At 36.5% G+C, this 20,593-nt stretch overlaps 2 protein-coding genes across 2 annotated transcripts in view; one reads left to right on the plus strand and one right to left on the minus strand.

The window, feature by feature from the left end:
- The window catches only part of LOC119075308 (neuropeptide CCHamide-1 receptor), an 80,691-nt gene extending 70,559 nt beyond the window's left edge, over positions 1-10,132 (plus strand). Inside the window, exons 7-9 of the mRNA XM_037181724.1 lie at positions 6,261-6,398; positions 9,604-9,729; positions 9,912-10,132. Coding sequence (XP_037037619.1) covers positions 6,261-6,398; positions 9,604-9,729; positions 9,912-10,002 — 355 coding nt within the window. The 3' untranslated portion in view covers positions 10,003-10,132. The remainder of the gene's footprint in view (positions 1-6,260; positions 6,399-9,603; positions 9,730-9,911) is intronic.
- A 4,689-nt stretch (positions 10,133-14,821) lies between these two features.
- Positions 14,822-17,080, minus strand: LOC119075285. Its single transcript, XM_037181672.1, has one exon. The coding sequence runs from the start codon at positions 17,078-17,080 to the stop codon at positions 14,822-14,824; it is 2,259 nt and encodes a 752-aa protein (XP_037037567.1).
- Positions 17,081-20,593: the final 3,513 nt, after the last annotated feature.

Here is a 20,593-nt window from a genome sequence, read left to right on the forward strand (position 1 = left end):
CGACTAGCCAAAAATATGTCGGCTGCGGCTAAAATGTCGGCTCAAACCGGCTTAAAACGGCTCGGCTGGTACATGCTTTTGTGCTTAGAAAACTTATAAAAAATCATGGAAAATCGACTCCTTTAGAGTCTAAACTTTAGACTCATAAAATAAAAGAATGCATATTTTGTGTTAACGATAAAGAAAATTTATTTTTCAAATTATTAGGAACGCACTTGTTGCAGTGCAAAGAAGAAAAAAATATTTTACTCGAAACGAAAGATTAGAAAGTGGATATTCCACTGTGGAATTCAATTTAAATTTATGTAATCGAAATTATCATGCACAAACATAGCCATTTCCATGGTCAATGGATCAAGGTTAGCCTTTTTTTTGTTAACAAAATATCCTGTATCACTGAACTGATGCTCGGTTGCTCCCGAGCTACTGGGAATCCCGAAAATCGTTCTTGCTAGAGCACTTAAATATGTGAAGGCCGCATCATGTGTTTTCCACCACTCAAGAGGATCGTCGACAACATCATTAACTGAAGAATCCGTCAAGTATTCTTGTTGAATTCTGTTTTCCAGACCGTCTTCAGACGTAGATTCGCCAGCGTACTTTTGTATCAGCTCAATTCGAATTTTTTTTACCGCACTGAGAAAATTTGAAGGGAGAAAATTTGGCGTCAGCAAAATTGTTGTTTACCTGGCCTTTATGTCGACATAGCAAAAAAGTGCTAAGTTCAGTGATGGATAACTGCAACCCTGCTTTAAGTCAGTTGCTGACAGCGACTGAACAAACAGGTTGTTGCACATTCACATACACATTACAAACGTTGATAAATGGATTTCTATAAAACAATAAGAATAAGATTTAGACATTTAATGGTTGAGTAAATAATTTTTTCCGTAAATTTCATGTTACGAAACAGAAGCATTCGTTTTGTGATAATATTGTAGTATTAGTGTTTCGTTTATTTTTCATTTGTCAGTCAGAAATGTTTAAAAATTTCATATAATCAAAAAATTCAGCGAAAATTTTCATTAAATTTTTAAGTACACAATGTGTACTACTATTTTGTTCCAAGCCGATTTTCAGCCGGCTTAAGCCGGAATTTTCAGCGTACTTGTTGCCGAAATTGTACCCAAGTACAGACTGAGACATGTTTTGTTTGATGAAAAAAAAAAATTAATGAATTGTGAAAAATGTTAGACAAATACTTTCTAAAATTCAGAAAGAGGTTGTTCCATTTTTTTCTAGGCTAAAATTTTAGACTCATTTTAGACTCTAAACAGTTTAATCCTTGAAATTTTCTGTGGAATTTCTCTGGTAATGACATAAATTCTACAGAAGTTTGTGTGCGAAGAATAGCTAATCGCAGCTCGATAAAAAGATCTTGCAGGTATAAAATGTAATGGTACGGTCACAGAAAAGCGAAAACCGCTCATCATATTTCTTTTCATCAAAATAAAAGTATCAGACTAGGATTTTCAATTGGCAACATGCTTGTTTCGGAAAATCCAGAAAATCGTATCCACCCGAAGAGTATTTTGTTCATTCCGTTTTACCGCTAAATCTGTTGAGACCATTGAAGACGATTTTACTCACTTCATCATCATAAAAGTACTGCTGGTCTGGTTGTACCAATATTATCCACAAATTTACTTTTCCCCCATTTATTCGCTATTATCCTTATGTTGTAATAAACTATAAAAGATGTTCATAAAAAAACGTGGTACTCAAAAATACTCATGGCTCCTACGTATAGCAGAAAATTACATTTTACTATAAATTGTCATTTATTTTAAAATGTCTCTGACATTGTGTAACATACTTACTTGTTTCGCTCATAAGATGGTTTTATAGATATGACTACAACTTATACATACAGTGCTGTCAAATTCTACACTGAGCATATTTACCAAAATCATATTTTACGTTAATGTGATATTGCTTCTTTCACAGTAAAATTGTGTTTTAAGTCAGCGAACGGAGTACATAAACAAAAATGTAGATCCAGAGGACACTTGTATATGACCGATGACCGCCATTTTTAGGATATTGCCTTATTTCTACACTACCTTTGGATTGAAAAATCTGATTTGTCAGGCCCGACGTATCTTTTAAAAAGGTTAATTTTCAATTGTTTATATGTCAGTCATAATTTCATTTTACATAAATCATGGATGGTCCTACTTAAAGTACTATGGGATGTCCTATTCGAAATTTTATGTGGAATGCAAACACGAATAAGCTACGTTGAATTATTACGAAAGACTGTGGAAAATGTGTTCAAATTGACAATTAATTTCACTGTACTGTCTGTGTGCATCATGAGGAAGCATAGGAAATGGTTACATCCAAACAAAAGTTATGGGTTTTCCTGGACAATAAAGTGTACAACTTTGACATAAACGAAATGATATTTAGCTTAAAGGAGCGCATAAGCTTTCTTTACTGCGTCGCACAGATTCGTTGTTTTAAGGATAATACACTCGATAACATTATATCCTGCAACTGCAGTAAAATTTCAGTTTTAGAGAAGAAAGAACGAGGAGCAAAACCGACAGAAAAAGTGTGTCAAAAGTAAGATAAATTCAGCTGAGGAAACATTTTCACTTTCCCTTAAACTACTCGAGGATAGAGTATGCCGCACGGTTCACGGTCATGTTATAATTAATTTTACTTTTTGCATATTTTGAAAGATATTTGATTAAAGAGCACGTTCCATGTTTCATCATGTATAGTTGGTTACCGACCCTTCTCAATATAAAATATAAATTTTCAATTTTTATTTCGTCTAACTCGCTACTCTGCATTTTATGATATGAATCGCTTGAACAATGGCTTGAGCAGCGTTACATATTTTGCTTTTCAGGTCAACCAATTGAAGAAACTTTTCATTTTCAATCAAGATTTTTTAAATAGAACTGCTAGATAAATTAAAAATGAAAACTGGGTTACTGTTTCGTTTTTCTTTCAATGGAAAATATGTGATTATAACATAAAAAACATTTTTAGCTATGGAGGGCAGCCGTATTCATACATTTTTTTAGTACATTTTCTACCTTGGTGTATATTTCGAGAATAACTTCGTATATACAATTGTACATAAGAAGTGATTCGAGAAACATACACCAAGGTAGAACAATGTTCTATCTCCTGCAAGCTGATAAGGAGACATAACAAAGCTGGAAATTACCGACCCATAAGCCTATTGTCAACACTCTACAAGTTGTTTATGAAAATCATTACGAAGAGGAACACTAACAAGTTCGACTTCTACCAACCTGTTGAACAAGCTGCTTTCAGATCTGGTTTCAGCACAAACGACCATTTGCAGGTGATGAGAACGCTTATTGAGAAGTGTCGTGAATACAACATCGACATAGTCTTGCTATTCATAGACTTCGAAAAAGCTTTCGATTCAGTGGAAACATGGTCGATATTGGACGCATTAGACGAATGTAGAGTAGACTCAAGGTACTCCAACACAATTCGATATGTGTACAAAAATGCTACTTCATGTATAAAACTTCATAAGAGCACGGAGAAATTCAGAATTGGCCGAGGTGTAAGGCAGGGTGACACCATTTCACCGAAATTATTCACGGCGATTCTGCAGAGTATTTTTAGGAAGTTAAACTGGAGTAAAATGGGAATAAATATAAATGGAGAGTACCTGAGCAATCTCCGCTTCGCTGATGACATTGTACCGATAGCAGCGAATCTAGGTCAGGCTCAGCTTATGCTACAACAGTTAAGTGAAGAGGCGAGCAAAGTTGGCCTCAAGATGAACTTATCGAAAACAAAAGTCATGACCAACATCGGGGACGATAGAGAAATCAAAATTGGTGACACTGTCATTGAACGAGTCGACAGCTATGTATATCTAGGACATAAACTGAAGTTAGGTCTGGACAACCAAACTGCAGAAATAAGACGTAGGATTGGTCTTGCGTGGGCAGCGTTCGGAAAACTCAGACTAATTTTCAAAAGCAAAATGAATAATAGTCTGAAACGCAAAGTTTTCGACACTTGTGTCCTTCCAGTGCTCACTTATGGAGCGGAAACGTTACCTTTAACGAAAGCATCCGAAGTTAAATTGAGAGTGACACAAAGAGCCATGGAACGGAGTATGCTTGGAATAACACTCAGAGACAGAATGACGAATCAATGGATTCGACAACAAACCAGGGTCGTTGATGTCATGGAAAGAATAGCATCTCTGAAATGGAGCTGGGCGGGACATATTGCAAGAAGGACAGACGAACGTTGGACCAAAAAGATCATGAACTGGCGACCATATAAAAGACGAGCTATAGGTAGACCACCAGAGAGATGGACAAACGGAATTAAGAATATTGCAGGTACAAACTGGCAGCAAATGGCAATGGATCGTACGAAATGGAAAGAAGTTGGAGAGGCCTACATCCAGCAGTGGATAGAAACAGGCTGAAAAAGAAGAAGAAGAAGAAGAAGCTGATATTTCATACATTAGCGAAATAACCACAAAAATTTGGATTTAAAATTAACTAATTAAGCATGTTGTTTTAAAACGCATTCACAACAAAAAAAAACATCATACAGAGAATCCTTTATTTACTTACTCACACACATATACTATCCACCTCAACATTTCGTTCAAATCACATCATTCCGACTACTCTGATTATTTGATCGATGTAGAAGTGACTAACGAATCACTACCGTAGTGGTCAGCATGTTTGGTTGATATGCTGTTGGTCCCGTGTTCGCTTCCGCCGTTCGGCGATTTTTCTTTTTTTTTCAAATATGTGAATGGAAAGTGAATTTACCCTAGGTGGGTTATGTGTGAATTATCCAATCGTATAGGCTGTGGTTATGTATGTGTTTGTGTTTATATGCAGAAACGCGTAATGTATGAAATATCAGCTTGCAGGAGATAAAGCTATTTATCTGCCAAGTGTCGTAAGAAAGTATTTATCGCATTAGATCTCAGATGGTCAACCCAAGCTTGATGAAGATTGTTAATTTGGGCTATGGTGTTCCGTTCAAGTTCTGCATCGACAAGTAAGTCTTGCATTATGAATCGAGAATCTCGGTGCTGCATGCTGAACGAAACAATCGATAATAGCACTTCTCGAACTCAATATCGATATTTGGTATTATATTATGCTGTTTGAAGCGATCACGTTTCGAACTCAATGCTTTGACGCGTATGTAACTTACTCCAACTTTGTGTTATTAAATTTTCGTACGACTCACGTTTATTAACAAAACAAAAAAATGTGTAAACTGTGTTCAAATTTAGTTAAATTTCAATTTCTATCTGAAAATAATTCAGCGAAAAATGGAATGTAATGTAAGGTACTCTTACCATTTCTTAATTATTTTTTTTTTTTTAATCTTTTCCTAAAACTTTTTGCGAAGTATTTTTAAAGGAAGAGCAATGACGTTACAAGTGAAAATATTCTTGAAACTTTCAATTTTACAGAGAGATTTGAGATCGTACATTACATAAAATCGAACCGGGCGTCATATATTGTTGTGGTGTAGATATTAGCAAAAAAATATCAATTACATTCCGTTGAGGTTATTAGTATATTACATCCGAGGTTCCAAGTTGTGTATTTTATAAGTGGGGTGTTACAGCCCGACCCGAAGGGGAGGGCTGTATTCCCCACTTGTCAAATAACAACTTGGAACCTCGTAAGTACAATGCTTTACGTGATTAGGCAATGTAAATGAAAATGAAACATGCCGTAACACGTAAATACATTTAATGTATGAAATATCTCCGCGTATGTGATAAAATATTATATATTATACGGAGGAATGATTTTTTTTGTTTTCGTTTTCAGGACTAAATACAAGTTTGAAGCGTTGGATTTTTGTGTGTGTAATGTATGTATGTATAAATATAATCGTCATCATAAGCTTTGTCGAACATATAATAGCGGAAAACAAAATGTCAGCTGTATGCATTCCAGCGAAATCTTACTCTTTATCGTCAATGATCACGGTCTAGCTCTCTTACAAAACCAGTCATAACATTTTAGGTACATCTATGTATCTTTGAACTAAATTTTTTGTCAAGCTCACCGTTCCCAGAATATCGAATTTTCTGTTCATTCTTTATTCCATATTACACCCTACCGTACACAAACTACTATTAATTCATCATTTTTGTTTAAAACGAATTTTACACGTCGAGTTTCTCGTAAGAGATTTCATTTTACATTTTTGGTAATTTATTGCATCGTAGGATTAAATGAATAAATTTTCTTACATTTCAGCCCCAATTCGAATGAAGATTACAATACATTTTGGCATGTACTGCGAATAATTGGATTCTGTTTATCATTCGCAAATAGCTGTGCCAATCCAATTTTATTGTACTGCGTGAGTGGAGCTTTTCGAAAGCATTTTAACAGGTAGCGAAATTCATTATTTTCTTCTATTCTTTGTTGAAGAACAATTCGTTTCACATTTTTCTTTTGGTTTTTAGACCCGTACGAAGTACTGGGGTCTTATAGGTTTACGCATACGTTTGTAACACGTCGAATTGGACTCCCTGAGTAAGGGGAAACCTATTGTGGTTGTCTAGAGATGCCAAATCCACGAAAAAAAAATGTCCGTCTGTCCGTCTGTCCGTCTGTCCCTCTGTCTGTCTGCACGATAACTTGAGTAAAACGCATCCGATTTTGAAAATTTTTTTTTTTTCCGTTTGGTAATGTCAAAAGACAGGCTAAGTTCGAAGATGAGTGATTTTGGATCGACCCCTCCCGAGCTGTGGCCCAATAAGTGCTTTACGGTTTTTCGAAGATATCTCCGGACATTTAAACGTTAAACTTGTAAGTGATACGTCAAATAAAAGGTATTTACAATATTGATCGACAAAAAAAAAGTTTATGGAAATCGGATGACCGACTCGTGAGTTAGACCCCTTGGTGTGGAACAGGCACAGGGCGGCAAGCAGTTTTTGCTTGTAGGTCGGCCAAATTTGAACATATTTCGTTCGTTTTAGCTTTATTAGATAGGTATTGACCGTACCAATCAGGGAAAAAAAAGTTTATGAAATCAAGTTCTCCGGAGCGTGAGCTAGGTCTCTTGGAGTGAGCTCTTATCTGGCTACTCGGCCGTACAGTGAACGTGGAGTATTTTGTCAATATCTCGAGTAAATTTTGACCGAATATCATGATTTTTTTTGTTTGAAAGGTATTAACAAATGTAAAGCGTCGGTACTATTTTCGGTTTCCTAACAAAATGGCTGCCGGCGGCCATATTGGATTTTATTAAAAGTGATATAAAGTGGGAAAAATGATACTTAGAGAGTTTCTGTTAACATGGAAATAATGTGTTAAGTGTGAGGGGTTTCAGGGATTCCATATATGGACATCTATATATACCTATATACAGCTATATTGAGCTATATACAGGCATATAGAGCTATATAATAGCATATTCCTCTGTGAAATGTTTATTTACAGTGAAATATAGCTAAATATAGCGGTATATAGCTGTTTAAATAGGAATTTATGAAATTTGACTTCGTACGGGGCTGTCTATATTGCCTCCGGCAATTTAATTGTATATGATAACAAGGCAAAGAGTGGATAATGTAAGTGATTTAAAAGGGAGAATAGTTTTTCAGCAGAGAAGAAAATGAAGTAAGAGAAATGAAGAGTTTCACATTAAAGGCTTTTGATACGAATAGGTGTTTCGTACGGGTCGGCGTTAGCTATGTTTTTAGCCCCGTACGAAGTACTGGGGGCTTATAAGATTAATATGCCGTTTGTAACACGTCGAATTGGAAGCAGACAGTAAGGGCAAAGCATTTGGTTATGTTCATAGATGACGAATCCGCAATAAAAAAAATGTCCGTCCATCCGTCCGTCCGTCCGTCCGTCCGTGACCCATCTAGCTTGAGTATATCACAAGCTTTTTTCAAAATTCTTTTTTTCCCCGATTGGTATCGACAAAAGTAAGTTCAAGTTCGAAAATGGGCATGGTAGGGTCGGCCCCTCCAGAGCTAGGGCCCTATAGGTGTTTTTCAGTCTTTCGACGATATCTACCGAAATACGCACGCAATAGCTGCTTGTGATATATCAAATGAAAGGTATTGACGAGTAGAACAAAGTTGCTGAACATTGTTTTTGGGTAAGATGCAACGTGGGCTTGTTGGGAGGGCTCAAAGGTCGTTACTCGGCCCTAAGTGTTTTTTGCACATAAATCGAGTAAATCTCATCCGATTTTGCTAGTTTTTGTTTTATTTGAGAGGTAATTGAATACCCAATGGAAAGTTGGCAAAAAATTTTGGGTTTCTAAAATAATGTCGTAAATTGTTGGTTTTATTTAAAAGGTACTTCGTACGGGCTTTCGTAATTGCGCTATGCGCAATTTTAAAAATGAACAGTTTCAGTAAATTTGAAAATGCCCAACTTGACTTGCATTTTGGTAACAGAAGCATTAGAGGGTTGTAAACGTATTACGGTTCCGGGCTTATTAGGGCTACGGACGTATTATGGTTGCGGACGAAATAGGATTACGGGTTGTACGGGGCTAAGTCGCAGCAAACGCTCCGACTGTTCTGATGCCTTGTTTTTAAATAAAATTGGTAATCATCTAGTCTTACCAGATCTGTGTGTTAACCATTATGATGGCTAATTTGATTTATTTTGTTGGAAAGCTCTTCGTCGCATTAACTGCGTGAATTGATAAATTATTTGCACGTATAACCGAGTATGTGGTACACCTGAGTTTTTTGTGCTACTTTACAGCTTCGATTTGGGAAGAGCATGCATAGCACTTATCCTTTGAAAATCAAATTTGTATTCTCTGTGCTAAGTCTGTGTATAGAGTAAATATAGTTATACAATGTATACCTAACTCATGCTATTGTAATGCAAATTGATGTATGCTAGTTCGATGCCGTACAGTTCAAAAGAATCATTCTTAAAATGGTGTGATGACGTGAAGTGAAAAATCTTGCTTTTAGGTGAAAATTTGCAATCTTCGTAGAATGTAGTTAGGAGAGTGTTTGAAGCAAGATATTTAAAGCATTCTGCGACAAGATTTTATTTAGTTAGCTGAAATTGGTGATATTCGATTTAATGGTCCATAAACGCAGCCCATTCAAAATTCGTAATTTATGACCCGATTGTTCACAAATTGTCCCAACGTAGGCTAAAGTAAATCACTACTAACGTGTTGTATCGATCGAATGTCACGAATATGGGGGTAAACCATTATGATTTGTGAAGGTCATATGTATCCTAATTCGTAAGTAATAGTTGTTTATACTACAACAACATCCACTTCAACAAGAACGGCTTCGAACATAATTTCAAAAATTACATTCCTTTACCTCGAACCATTTACCATTTCTCGAACATAAAATACCCAACACCCATACAGTTCTTGTAGAAAAAAATTTTTATATAATGATAAGCGCTCACTTTATTTGACCAAAAACAAAACACACATTCTGTGTGCCAACTTCAAGTGTTCATTCATCCAACTTCATCATATAATTTTCGTTTTACAACATTTACGCAGCTCAAGACCTGCGTAAATATTCGTATATACAATTTACCGGTTTCGATTTCAAGATGCCTGAAATAAATATATTGTTCACAGGTATTTGTTATGCAAAGGTTCATCTAGCTCACGGCGACGACATGCTGATAATTTAGCCTATCGAGATACATCGCTCACCAGTACCATATCTCGGAAATATCCATCGAAACGGCTTGGAAATCGAAGGTAAGAGAAACGGATTAGGAATTTTCGTTATATTTTATTCAGTTGTTCTTGTCATTGAATTTAATCGACACACTTAAAAAAAACGTTTACCACAACTACACATGATAGTATAATACAAACACAAAAGAACAAACTAACGCCACAGAAATAAATTTTGCCCACATTTTATATCCGTTTTTCAGTTGTCGGATTCAAGAAACAACAATCACAATACAAATTGGCGGCACCGGAATGAACGGAATGGCAGATAAGGAACATTTGAATCGAATATGAGCCATGCAAAAATTTGATACTCTTTTTTGGGACATTTACCAATGATAAACCCCACAATTCTATATTTATTGAAATTGATTCGTCCGAAAATCATCGAGAAAATTCAGAGAAGAGAAAAACGACCGATAGACACGTATGACATGTGCATTTTATATTTTCATCAATATCCAATGATGGGGAAAATCATTTTTTCCATTTTCATTGTAGTATGTAGGAGCTACTTAATGGAAACGGTGGGGGGTATGTCTGGTTGTGCATAGCAGTCGTTTTCAAAGCTATGAATCCTTGACAGTTACAGGTTTCGCACTATAACACATCCTTAAAATTGACAAAATGTTGTATTGCTTTGCATGACCAAAATTGTTGGAAAAATTTCTTTTATTCAACGAAGGGCGAGCGAAATGTGTTACCGTTTACAATCATTACTGACCAAGCAAAACAACAATTTTATTATAAATCCTTAAAATGAAAAGCATTTCCAAAAACTATTGAATGCTTGAGACATACTCGCGAATTATGATTCATCAGGAGTTATTTTCAGAATTAAATTCTCAAAAATTCTTTTCTGAAATTGAATTTTAAATTTTTTTAAAGAATTTAATGGAATTTCTAAGAATCGAATTCCAGAAATATGCCACGCAATGACTTTATGCTTACAACAGAGGGCCGCCCATTTCTACACTCGATTTTTCTCATTTTTGGTTTTTATCGTTTTTTTTTTAGTTTGAACACAAACTTTTCCTTTTTAAGTTTTTGTCAAAGCACTTTGACAAAAAATTCAGCAGTTGCGTTACTGTGTAGTGTAACTTACTTTACATCTATTGTTATCGTCAACGGAACCTTTTACTCGGCAAAGAAGTTCCATACCGAGAAATGAGTTCGTTGTCGTCTTGCCAACCTCACTGTAACAGAAAGTAGAACTAGAAATTGAAATCAAAACACTTTCTGCTTTAACGCCCCCGAGCAGAATTCGAGCCCAAGATTGTCAGACCATGTATTGACTATGAGTCGAGCGAGCGTTCCGATGGTTCGTCTACCGGGGCAGGGCCGGATTAGCATTTACAGCGCCCTGGGCAACGAGCCTTGCAGCGCCGCATAAAAAATTTATTAAAGAAATTGTTTCCTACATTGTCAACCAAATCAAATAAAATGTTTTCAACATTTCCTCAAGAATATTATTTTCTAAGTAATGTGTAGTTAGAAACGGCGAGCGAGGCGAGGTGGCAAGCTTATGATAACATATAACCATATAATGAATGAGAGATATATGATATAACCAGAGTTTTCGTGATTAATTCGCAAAACTTTCCCACAAACAAAAATCAAGTAAAGTTATGAAAAGGTTTCGCTCGTATTTTTCGGGATTTTAAGTTTGAAGTTTGTAGAATGAATCCGAAACAATTTTTTCTTGAAATTCTTCTTGAAGAACAAATCAAATCAAACAAATTTATTTAGCAAATAGCTATTTTCAAATACAAAGTTCCATAATCACAGACATTGAAAAATGAACACTACAATTCAAATTTACATCACAATTCTATAGTTTCATTCAGGTGTTCTTTCAATTTACACTCGAATGTCCTCTCATTATTCTCACTTTTCACTTCCCTTGGAAGATCGTTAGAACATGAACGCGTTGTTAGGAAAAACCAAGAAAAAAACGTGAATTTTTGACACAATATTTGTGATACTGTTACAGTTTCATTATATTGCGAGATTTGCTCTACTTGGTAAGGCAACGCACTGCTCCTAGCATGAACACTACTTTGACAAACGTCGAATTTGGAGGCTTTTGTGATGAGAGCTACCGCTTAAGATTGATTGTATTGTGTGTTTGAACTCACACAACTAAAACAAGTCACCTATCTTCACGAAAGAAACGCAGTGCCTACTGTGACTTCATCAGCCTCCAAATATTTCTTATGTTCATGCTAGGAGCAGTGCGTTGGGTAAGGTCATGATTCGGAAAAAACGACTTGCGTTGAAGCAATTTCAAGGATCTAGGACTCGGATCCCAAAAGTATTGAAGTTTAGGGCACTCTAGAATGATCCTTTGTCTTCACTCTGAAAGTGTTAGAACTTGAAATTTAGATTAAAAAAAATCGCGAATATATGCCATGAACAATTTTCAATGGGCGGAAACGGATTTGTTCTGCAGCTTTTCCAGCTGCTTTATTTGTTCCAAACTCCCGTTGTCCGGCGATCATGAGCAGGTTTCAGCTCATGAGGAATTTACAAAATTTTCGAAAATTACTAATGAGCTAAAAGCTTTCCATCATCCGACTATCACCGGCGGCTGACGAAAATGAAGCAATGGAATGGTTATTGAAAATTATTTATAGTGTCTTCAGCCAGAAGCCTCAAAGTTCAACTTTTCTAAAGCAGGACCATCATAAAAACGCTTTAAATAACCAAATACGAACAGCCTTGGGTTAGTCGATGTGCGTGTATTATTCAAAAATATCAAGTTAGATGTATATATGCATTTCTTGTAGCTCACATTTACCCCAAGAATGTAATGTACAGACGCAAGCGAAGCGAGCGCGAATTTTTTTTAATCGACGTTGATTTGTGCATGACTTATGTTGAACATGAAATGATTACATTGTCGAGAAAATTTAATTTCTAAGCGCCCCTATTTTCCCAGCGCCCTGGGCCGGGCCCACTTTGCCCATGGGTTAAGCCGGCTCTGTACCGGGGACCAGCAAAAAGTTACTTACATTATTTCAATTTCAACATTTACATTGCCACGAATTACGGCTACAACTATACCTCAAATCTTCATGACTATTGCAGTGTTTTGCTCGTATTTGAACAGTCACACATGAAGGCTCTGATGCCACATATAGCTGTATGCGAACGTTTTTTTTTTTCTGTATACAACTCTTTCTCCATCATTGGTTTATGTAATTGCTCACTGTATCAGTTTTGTGGATATATTAGAGTACTTTTGCTAGACTATCCGCAATAATATGTCACCTAATAAATGTCCACCGAAATCCAATCAAGTAATACTAGGCCCACCTCTTCGGTGGGTCAGGTTCTTTGACTGACTAAATTTTTCAATAATTGCTATTGGAGTATCAGTTTTCTTACCATTTTTAAATAAGCTGGTGTTTTTAAGATCATTAAATTACAGTCAGATAAGAGAGCGATGCAAGAATGGTCTATTTTCTACATCATTAATTGTGCATCAATTCTATTTTCACTGGCCGTTTAGGAACTTCAAATTTAATTTAAATTTCTGAAGAAAGAAAGAGAGCTATGGATTGAAAGCTCGGGAGAGCGATGTTTTACTCCCAATAAATATTAGTCTGAAAAGATGGTATATTTCTTGCCTACCCTTTGAATAAACTAATCTCGTGCGAATTACGGCCCTCGCTTCGCTCTGGAGCGAATACAATACAATACAATACTAGATGATCCAGATAGTCCAATAAAAATCCAATCTTAGAAGTTAGCCACATGAATTGACCTACTGGTTAGAGCCACCAGGAAACGTTAAACGTCATGTAAATCCATGCTTATGCTTACTCTCGAAACTCATTTTCTGAACTTAGACCGAATGAAGCTCCAAGACAATATTTTCACATGTGCGATTTTGGAAGCCTCTAAGAATTGCTCGGGCGATCTTGATAAAGAAAACAAACAAAAACTCTTTTGGGAATCCGTTACGAATTACTCAAGTCACGCAAACATCGAAAAAATTTACTCCAATCTCACTGCTCCAATATTGCCCATCTACGAATTTAGCCCATGAATCTAATTTTCTGTCAATTAAAACAAAAATTTTGAAAATCGGGTAAATATTACTCGACCTATCGCTGTAAAGCGTCTGTGTAGAATTTCTCCCATCTCGTTGTTCTAACATTATCCATCTACGAACTCAAACTCAAAATTTTCAATCTTCGTCGATTAAAGCCATTTTGAAAATCGGTTAAGAATTACTCGACTTATCGCGGTAAGTGTACGGATGTTTTCTGTATTTAACGTTTATTGCCAATGTAGAATATTTTCAAAATATCATAGTGAACTTAATGTTACGTAGGTTATTATCTGTCATAAGACCCTGATTTTTTGTATGCAGCAAAAAATTTAATAAATAAACACAATTTGCAAGCCAATTTAGCCTTAGCCAAGGTAAGAAATAAGTGTACCAGCTATGTATACCTATGTATACCTAAGCAAACATCAATTTGATATTTTATATGTCGGCCCGCACATCTCTACATCACACAGAATGACGACGAAGCTATTAAATTTGAAATTGTGTATTGCCAAATTTGATGTTTGATTAGAAACATAATATTATCGAAATAAAATCCGCATCACAGCGTTTTAACGAACTTTTGATTACTCGCTATTTTCAACCAATTTTATTTTTCCCATTGGTTTTTGTTTTTGATCTTTTATCGGGTGCTTCTGCATTGACTGAAATAAGCCCATAAGAAAATTTGTTACCGAACGAATATTTATGAGATATTTAAAGTGCACCTGTGTCTGATAAATCATTAAAAGTAGAACTTGGCTGATGTCTCTGGTAGGTTCAGTGATATTGCAATTTCTTCAGGTGATTAGTAAGCAATGGTTCGTTCGTTGGATACTTCTTTCAATTCTAGACAATACGCACATTTCAAGACAACCAAATAACACAATATTTATATAATATTTTCACAAACCTATTTAAATTAAATAAATTTAACCTTTCACGGACGGCCAACAGTTTTAGATCGGCGTATTTGCAAGAGATTGATTATAAATCATTTTTGTAAAAATTCTCAAAATACGAAATCACAACATGAATGACTGTCACGTGATTTCACCCTTTCGATGACTTGCGTGATGCATCGAAAACTACTCTTAGTTTCGTTGTGGTGCTCGATTCCTTCAAAACAGCGTGATGAGGAAGGTAAAAGACTTCACTTGATGGTAAATTCATTCGTTCTTTCGGGACTAATTCGATGTGACCTGCACTAATCAAATTTCGCATGTATTCTACGTACCGATCCTTGAGCAGCCGATTCCGAACAAATCTTTTTTCCAGCTGAAACAAACATGAAACAGCTGTTGACCTTGAATCACCTAACATTCGATGCTCCTTAGCTGGATCAAACGGTAGAAATACTCGGTATCTCCCTTCCTTTGTTCTCGAAACAGTTTTCGTGAAAATGGATTCCGCTTGTTTCTCTTTAGAAGACAATTTTCTCTCCACCGGAATATCCTCAATTTCCCAAAACAATCGAAGCGTTTCGTCCAATTTACTGTAAACATCTGCTCGAGACAAACAAGAATTATTGGATCTTGCTACGACGTCATTCTTGCTCTTAACGGCTCCAAATAGTAGCCATCCCAATTGGGAATTTTGCGCTGTCGGTGAATTGTCGGCTTTCTTGATCAATCCATTCAAGACGATGTTCTCATACGCCTCAGCGCCTAGAAGTAACTCAACATTCGATGGACAATCAAAATTTCTGTCTGCTAATCTTAATCCTTCCAAATGCGGCCACGGACGTTTTTCTATTGGAACCAGTGGTATATCTCCTGTAATCTTTTCCATGCTAATGGCTTCCACTTCCATGGTAAACGATGGAATAACACAAGAACCAATTCTAAACGTGAACAAAACAGGTTCTGATTCCACAGGAATATCTCCGATACCCTTAACACTTGAAAAATATGTGGAACGTTCGAAACCCAGTCGTTTCGCTAGTCCCGACTTGATAATTGCGTTCTCAGATCCTTGATCAATAAGGGTTTTCACAGCTGTGACTTCGCCAAATTTGTCGAAAATATGAACAACCGCAGTGGCCAACAAAACTAATTTCCTGGGTCTCGGTATATCAGATGTTTCGTCCAACTTTAACGCTCTTTCGCTCGTCATCACACTAACCCTCTTATCGTTGTGGATGCTGGTATGATGATTTTTATGACACTGCTGACATGTGCTCCTACTCTTGCAGTTCTTCAATGAGTGACCAACTCTGAGACAATTGAAGCAAAGATTCTTTGACTTGATGAATTGCAACCGACTTTCTAAATCCAATTTCACATATCTAGGGCACGAACCTATCGTGTGGTCTACACTCGAACAGCAAGCGCATCCATTGGGTTGATTTTGAACGTTCGAATTGGATCTCTTAAGTCCACCTGATTGATTCGGCTTGATCGTAGCTATACTGCTCTTCGGTTGGCTACTCGGCACATTGCTACCGCTGATCATTTCCAACGACTGCCACCTAGCTTCGAGAAATTCCTGCAGATCCGAAAATGTAGGTAATTCATCCTTTTTCAGACGTAGCTCCCAATGCTTGTGGGTCTCTCCGTCTAATTTGGACACGACAACATAGACTAAAATCGTATCCCATTGATTTACTGGTAAACCATGTACTTTAAGTCCTTGGACAATCTCAGATGACTTATCGATAAGCGCTTTTATCTCAGAATGATTTTCGCACGTAACTGCCGGCTGCTCGAAAAATCTCTTCAGTAGCGAATCGACGATGTATCTCTTGTGTTCATATCGATCCATTAACTTCTTCCACGCATCCGGATAATTAGCTTCAGTGACGTTAATTGATTTCAGTAAACCATATGCATCGCCCTCTACATTCGTCTTCAGGTAATGCAGCTTCTGAACATTCGCAATGCTCTTGTTGTCGTGAATAAGCGTTGTATATAAATCTTTGAACGAAGTCCAATCCTCGTATAGACCAGAAAACGGCGTGAGTTCTATTCGTGGTAATTCTTGCTGCTGACTTGGAGCGTTCTTATTCGCATGTTCTTTGTCTTTATCCTGTTTCTTGGCCTTGAGGTAATCTATAGCTTCATTGAACCTCGAACAACAGTAGAAGAAATAATCCTCAACTTGTCCTCTCATTGTAAATTGAACATCAATGTTGTCCTCGCCACAACTCTCCTCCACTTGCTCTTGATTTTGCTTAAATTCGGTGAACAATTGCTTGACGTTCTCCAATCGTTGAATTAGCTCGTTAATCGTAGTTCCAACAGGAATGGCTTTGCAGAAAGTCACCGTTCGAGTGAATTGATTCAACTGGGACTGCTGCTTCTTTAAACTCATCGTGCTAACCCAAATTACCGTTACTCAATAATTTAATAATCGCTTGACTCTACCAAAGTTCATAAGTTAGACGCAGAAATTAATTACAAAGTTAATAGAGAAATAACGATCACTTCAATCGGCTTAAGTTCTGGTAAATTCGATAACAACTCATAGTCCAACATCCGATTCATCGACGCTCAAAATTAAAAACGCTCGATCAAGGTCAAGGTCCGATTACTTATCTCAGTCCAAAGTTCACGAACCGACAATCGACAAACCCAACATCTACGAATTACCGTTAGCTCTATCAATCCCAATACGGACGAATTTCGTTGCGATCTGGGTATCAATTCAGGTAATTCTTAGTCGAAATACTTATCTGTATTAATGCCAGCGTCCTTGTAACTGCATTTACCAACATTGACCGTTCTGGAACTTGACGCTCCCTTTGTGTAGCGATGAATCGACTCGTTCTGCCTATTCACAGCTGCTCACTTGACTGGATTCACGAAACTCGAATGCCAATCACGAAAACCTGAGGCCTGGATGCCTAGATTTTCACACCATTCACGAAACTTCGAGGCGCTTCGCTTGCCTATTGTGCTCTGTTCGTACAAATCCTTTCAAAGAACTTTTCGCTTGTCTTTGATCACTGTTCGAAATTAGGGCTTCGCGGTGCCTACGCAATTAAACTACTAGGTGCACGATGACGTAAGGCTTCTCGGTGCCTACACAATTGAACTACTAGGTCCACGATGATTTAAGGCTTCTCGGTGCCTACACAATTGTTCTGCCGATCAAAGTTCACAATTACAACCGTTACGTCTTTGTACCTCAAATGACTTTCAACTTTTAATCACAACGCGAAATAATTGAATTGTTTCTAGGCCGGAATCTTTATATTTTACGCTCTGCTACCATTAATGTTGGCCACGAATATAATCAAACGACAAGTTTAACAACAAGCTCAATTAATCGCATTTATTGAAATCAATTTGTACAGTCGGCTGTTTAAATGCAGAATGAAAAACTAAAACTACGCAGAGTGGTGAGTGCAAAATGAGCGAAATGAAACGTAACAGATTTGCATCAGTCGCTAAGCTTATGGATTGAAAGGCGGACAAATTTAAACTAGGTTCGTAACAGACGGTGTATAGCAGATGTTCGGAGAGTCCTGTTAGATTGCAATGTAAAGATGTTACGCGGAACTGACTATCGGATCTGTTCATTTAAATATTTTCTCAGAACTCACAAAATAATGCTTCACGGTGGAGACTGTCTAAATTGATTTTCTTCATTTTACGGTTGTGAAACGCTTTGACTATTTTGGTACTATAAATCCATTAGGAGAAAATATTTAGCAGTTAGAAGTAATTGATGGACTGATAAGATTTCACACAACACGGTAATGGTCTAATTCTAACAATTTAATAACCTTTACAAAAATTCTACTGTTGTGGAGTGTTTCCTCAGTAGAGACATGTTCTTGGCGTTCCCGAGATTTTTTCGTATAATAAAAATTTGACGATAAAAACCAATTATTGCAAAATGAAATCTGAAATACAATTTCCAAGAAGGTCTGTCAGGCCACATATTTGATTTTGACATCGAATGGTATTTACTTACCAAAAGTAAACTGTTACATAAGAAATGTATACACAGACAAAAATTTGTGATTAAAATTTGAGATCCTTGTGGTATTCACTACTGTCGATTTTTCAGGGGCGGTTAGGAATGAAAGAACCTATTTTAATCCTGTGAAGATTTTTTCGCTGTAACAATGGTTCGAAATAAGTTAAGACGCGATGGACTGGGTTGTATTCACTAAATGAAATTCAATATTTTAGGTGCTATTTCTTCTAGAATGAGATCGGTTACTTACAATAAAACTTTTTTTTTTGAAGAATTCTTAAATCGTTCGTTGATGTGATATGTTGATACCCAAATTAGCGAAAATATTAGCGAAATGCGATTTTCTGTATTTTACTTAACAAATCTCATCAAAGAACGATTTGGGAATAATGGTTTCTTTTCTTCACACAATTTTTTTTAATTAACGATAATTAGCGAACGCAACCATGCCGACGGGATTAAGAACGCAACGGCTCATTCCCCATTGTGAAGATTCTCGGCTGGTGTGCTGTAGGTCAAGGATTCAAATCTTGTCAGGTAAACATTCCTACATTTCTACATTCGAACATTTCTCATTTGACATAAATAAGCAAGTGCCCTACACGTAGTAGATGCCGACACATCTAAAAAAAAAAAATTTATCAGATCAATTTGTAATGAAAGTAATTCCTGATGGATTTTAATTCAAAAAGAATTCGGTCGCATACTGTTAATCTCCATATTTCCATCTGTGTATGGAAAACATATTAAATTGAATTATAAGTAAACATGAAATCATAATGAGTAATTTTCAATTCCAATTCGATATCTAAAAATCGTTACTCATTTAAATAAATTTGGACGATCGAAATCGTATACGACTTCCAACCCGCAGATATTGACAAATACCTCTGCGCGCAAAAAGTAATTTTCAAACAAAATTTTAACTTCTCTGTCGCATTTCTTCATTTCTTTCCGATTCCATTGTAAATCGCCTAAAACAACTTACAGTGGAGGTGTGACGCAAGTCCTTTTATCTACTTACAAAAGAACTGATATCGGTGGAGGTGACGCTTACAGCTACGACTAACATAAAGAAAAGCAAACATTTTACCGAAAAAAATTACCAAAAAAAATTTTGCGTCATAAGTGGCAGATGATTCAATTTTTTCGATTTTCCTAATTTTTTTTCTGTACAATTTTCGCTTTTCTTTTTGCGAGTCGAAGCTGTAAGCGTCACCCCACCGATATCAGTTCTTTTGTAAGTGGATAAAAGGACTTGCGTTACAGCTCCCATGTGAGTGGTTTTGGGCTGTATCAGGCAAGTGGAAGATAACCATGAAACATGTGTCGAGGTCGACTAAAATCTGAAACTCTTTAAATTTGTCTTTTAAACAAACTTTCCATCTGTCATATTTTCTGAGATAGCCCAATAGCTTAAAACGCTCATAGCTCCGAAATTTTAAGCATTTATGAAAATTCATGCAAATTAGTTTCTTAGAATTATGTCATTGACATACCCTAAAAATCCACCGAGTAATTCAAAAGTTTCGTTGTAACAAAGTAACAGAAGGACAAAGGTTGGTAAAATTCATCTATTTCAAAATGTATGAATAGTAGATTACATTGGATGCTGCGGAGGTAGTTCATTACATGAGGGATCAATTTTGTGATACGAGCCGAACTCACAAGTGTGGTTTTAAGCAACAAGCTTTGGAAACGGTTATTTTGACAAGTGTAGAGCTTGCATATCCGAGCCGAAGACGAGGTATGCAACTACACGAGTCAAAATAACCGTTTCCAAAGCGAGTTGCTTAAAACCACACGAGTGAGTTCGTGAGTTCACAAAATTGATTCCGAGTGTAATGAACTACCAAGCAGCATCCAATGTACGCTGTTTTATTGCCTATCCACCCGGAA

This window comes from Bradysia coprophila, unplaced genomic scaffold (genome assembly GCF_014529535.1).
Source record: "Bradysia coprophila strain Holo2 unplaced genomic scaffold, BU_Bcop_v1 contig_197, whole genome shotgun sequence".
NCBI lineage: Eukaryota > Metazoa > Arthropoda > Insecta > Diptera > Sciaridae > Bradysia > Bradysia coprophila.

Coding starts and splice junctions, on each gene's coding strand:
- LOC119075285 (XM_037181672.1), bottom strand. CDS start 17,080: ATGAGTTTAAAGAAGCAGCAGTCCCAGTTGAATCAATTCACTCGAACG.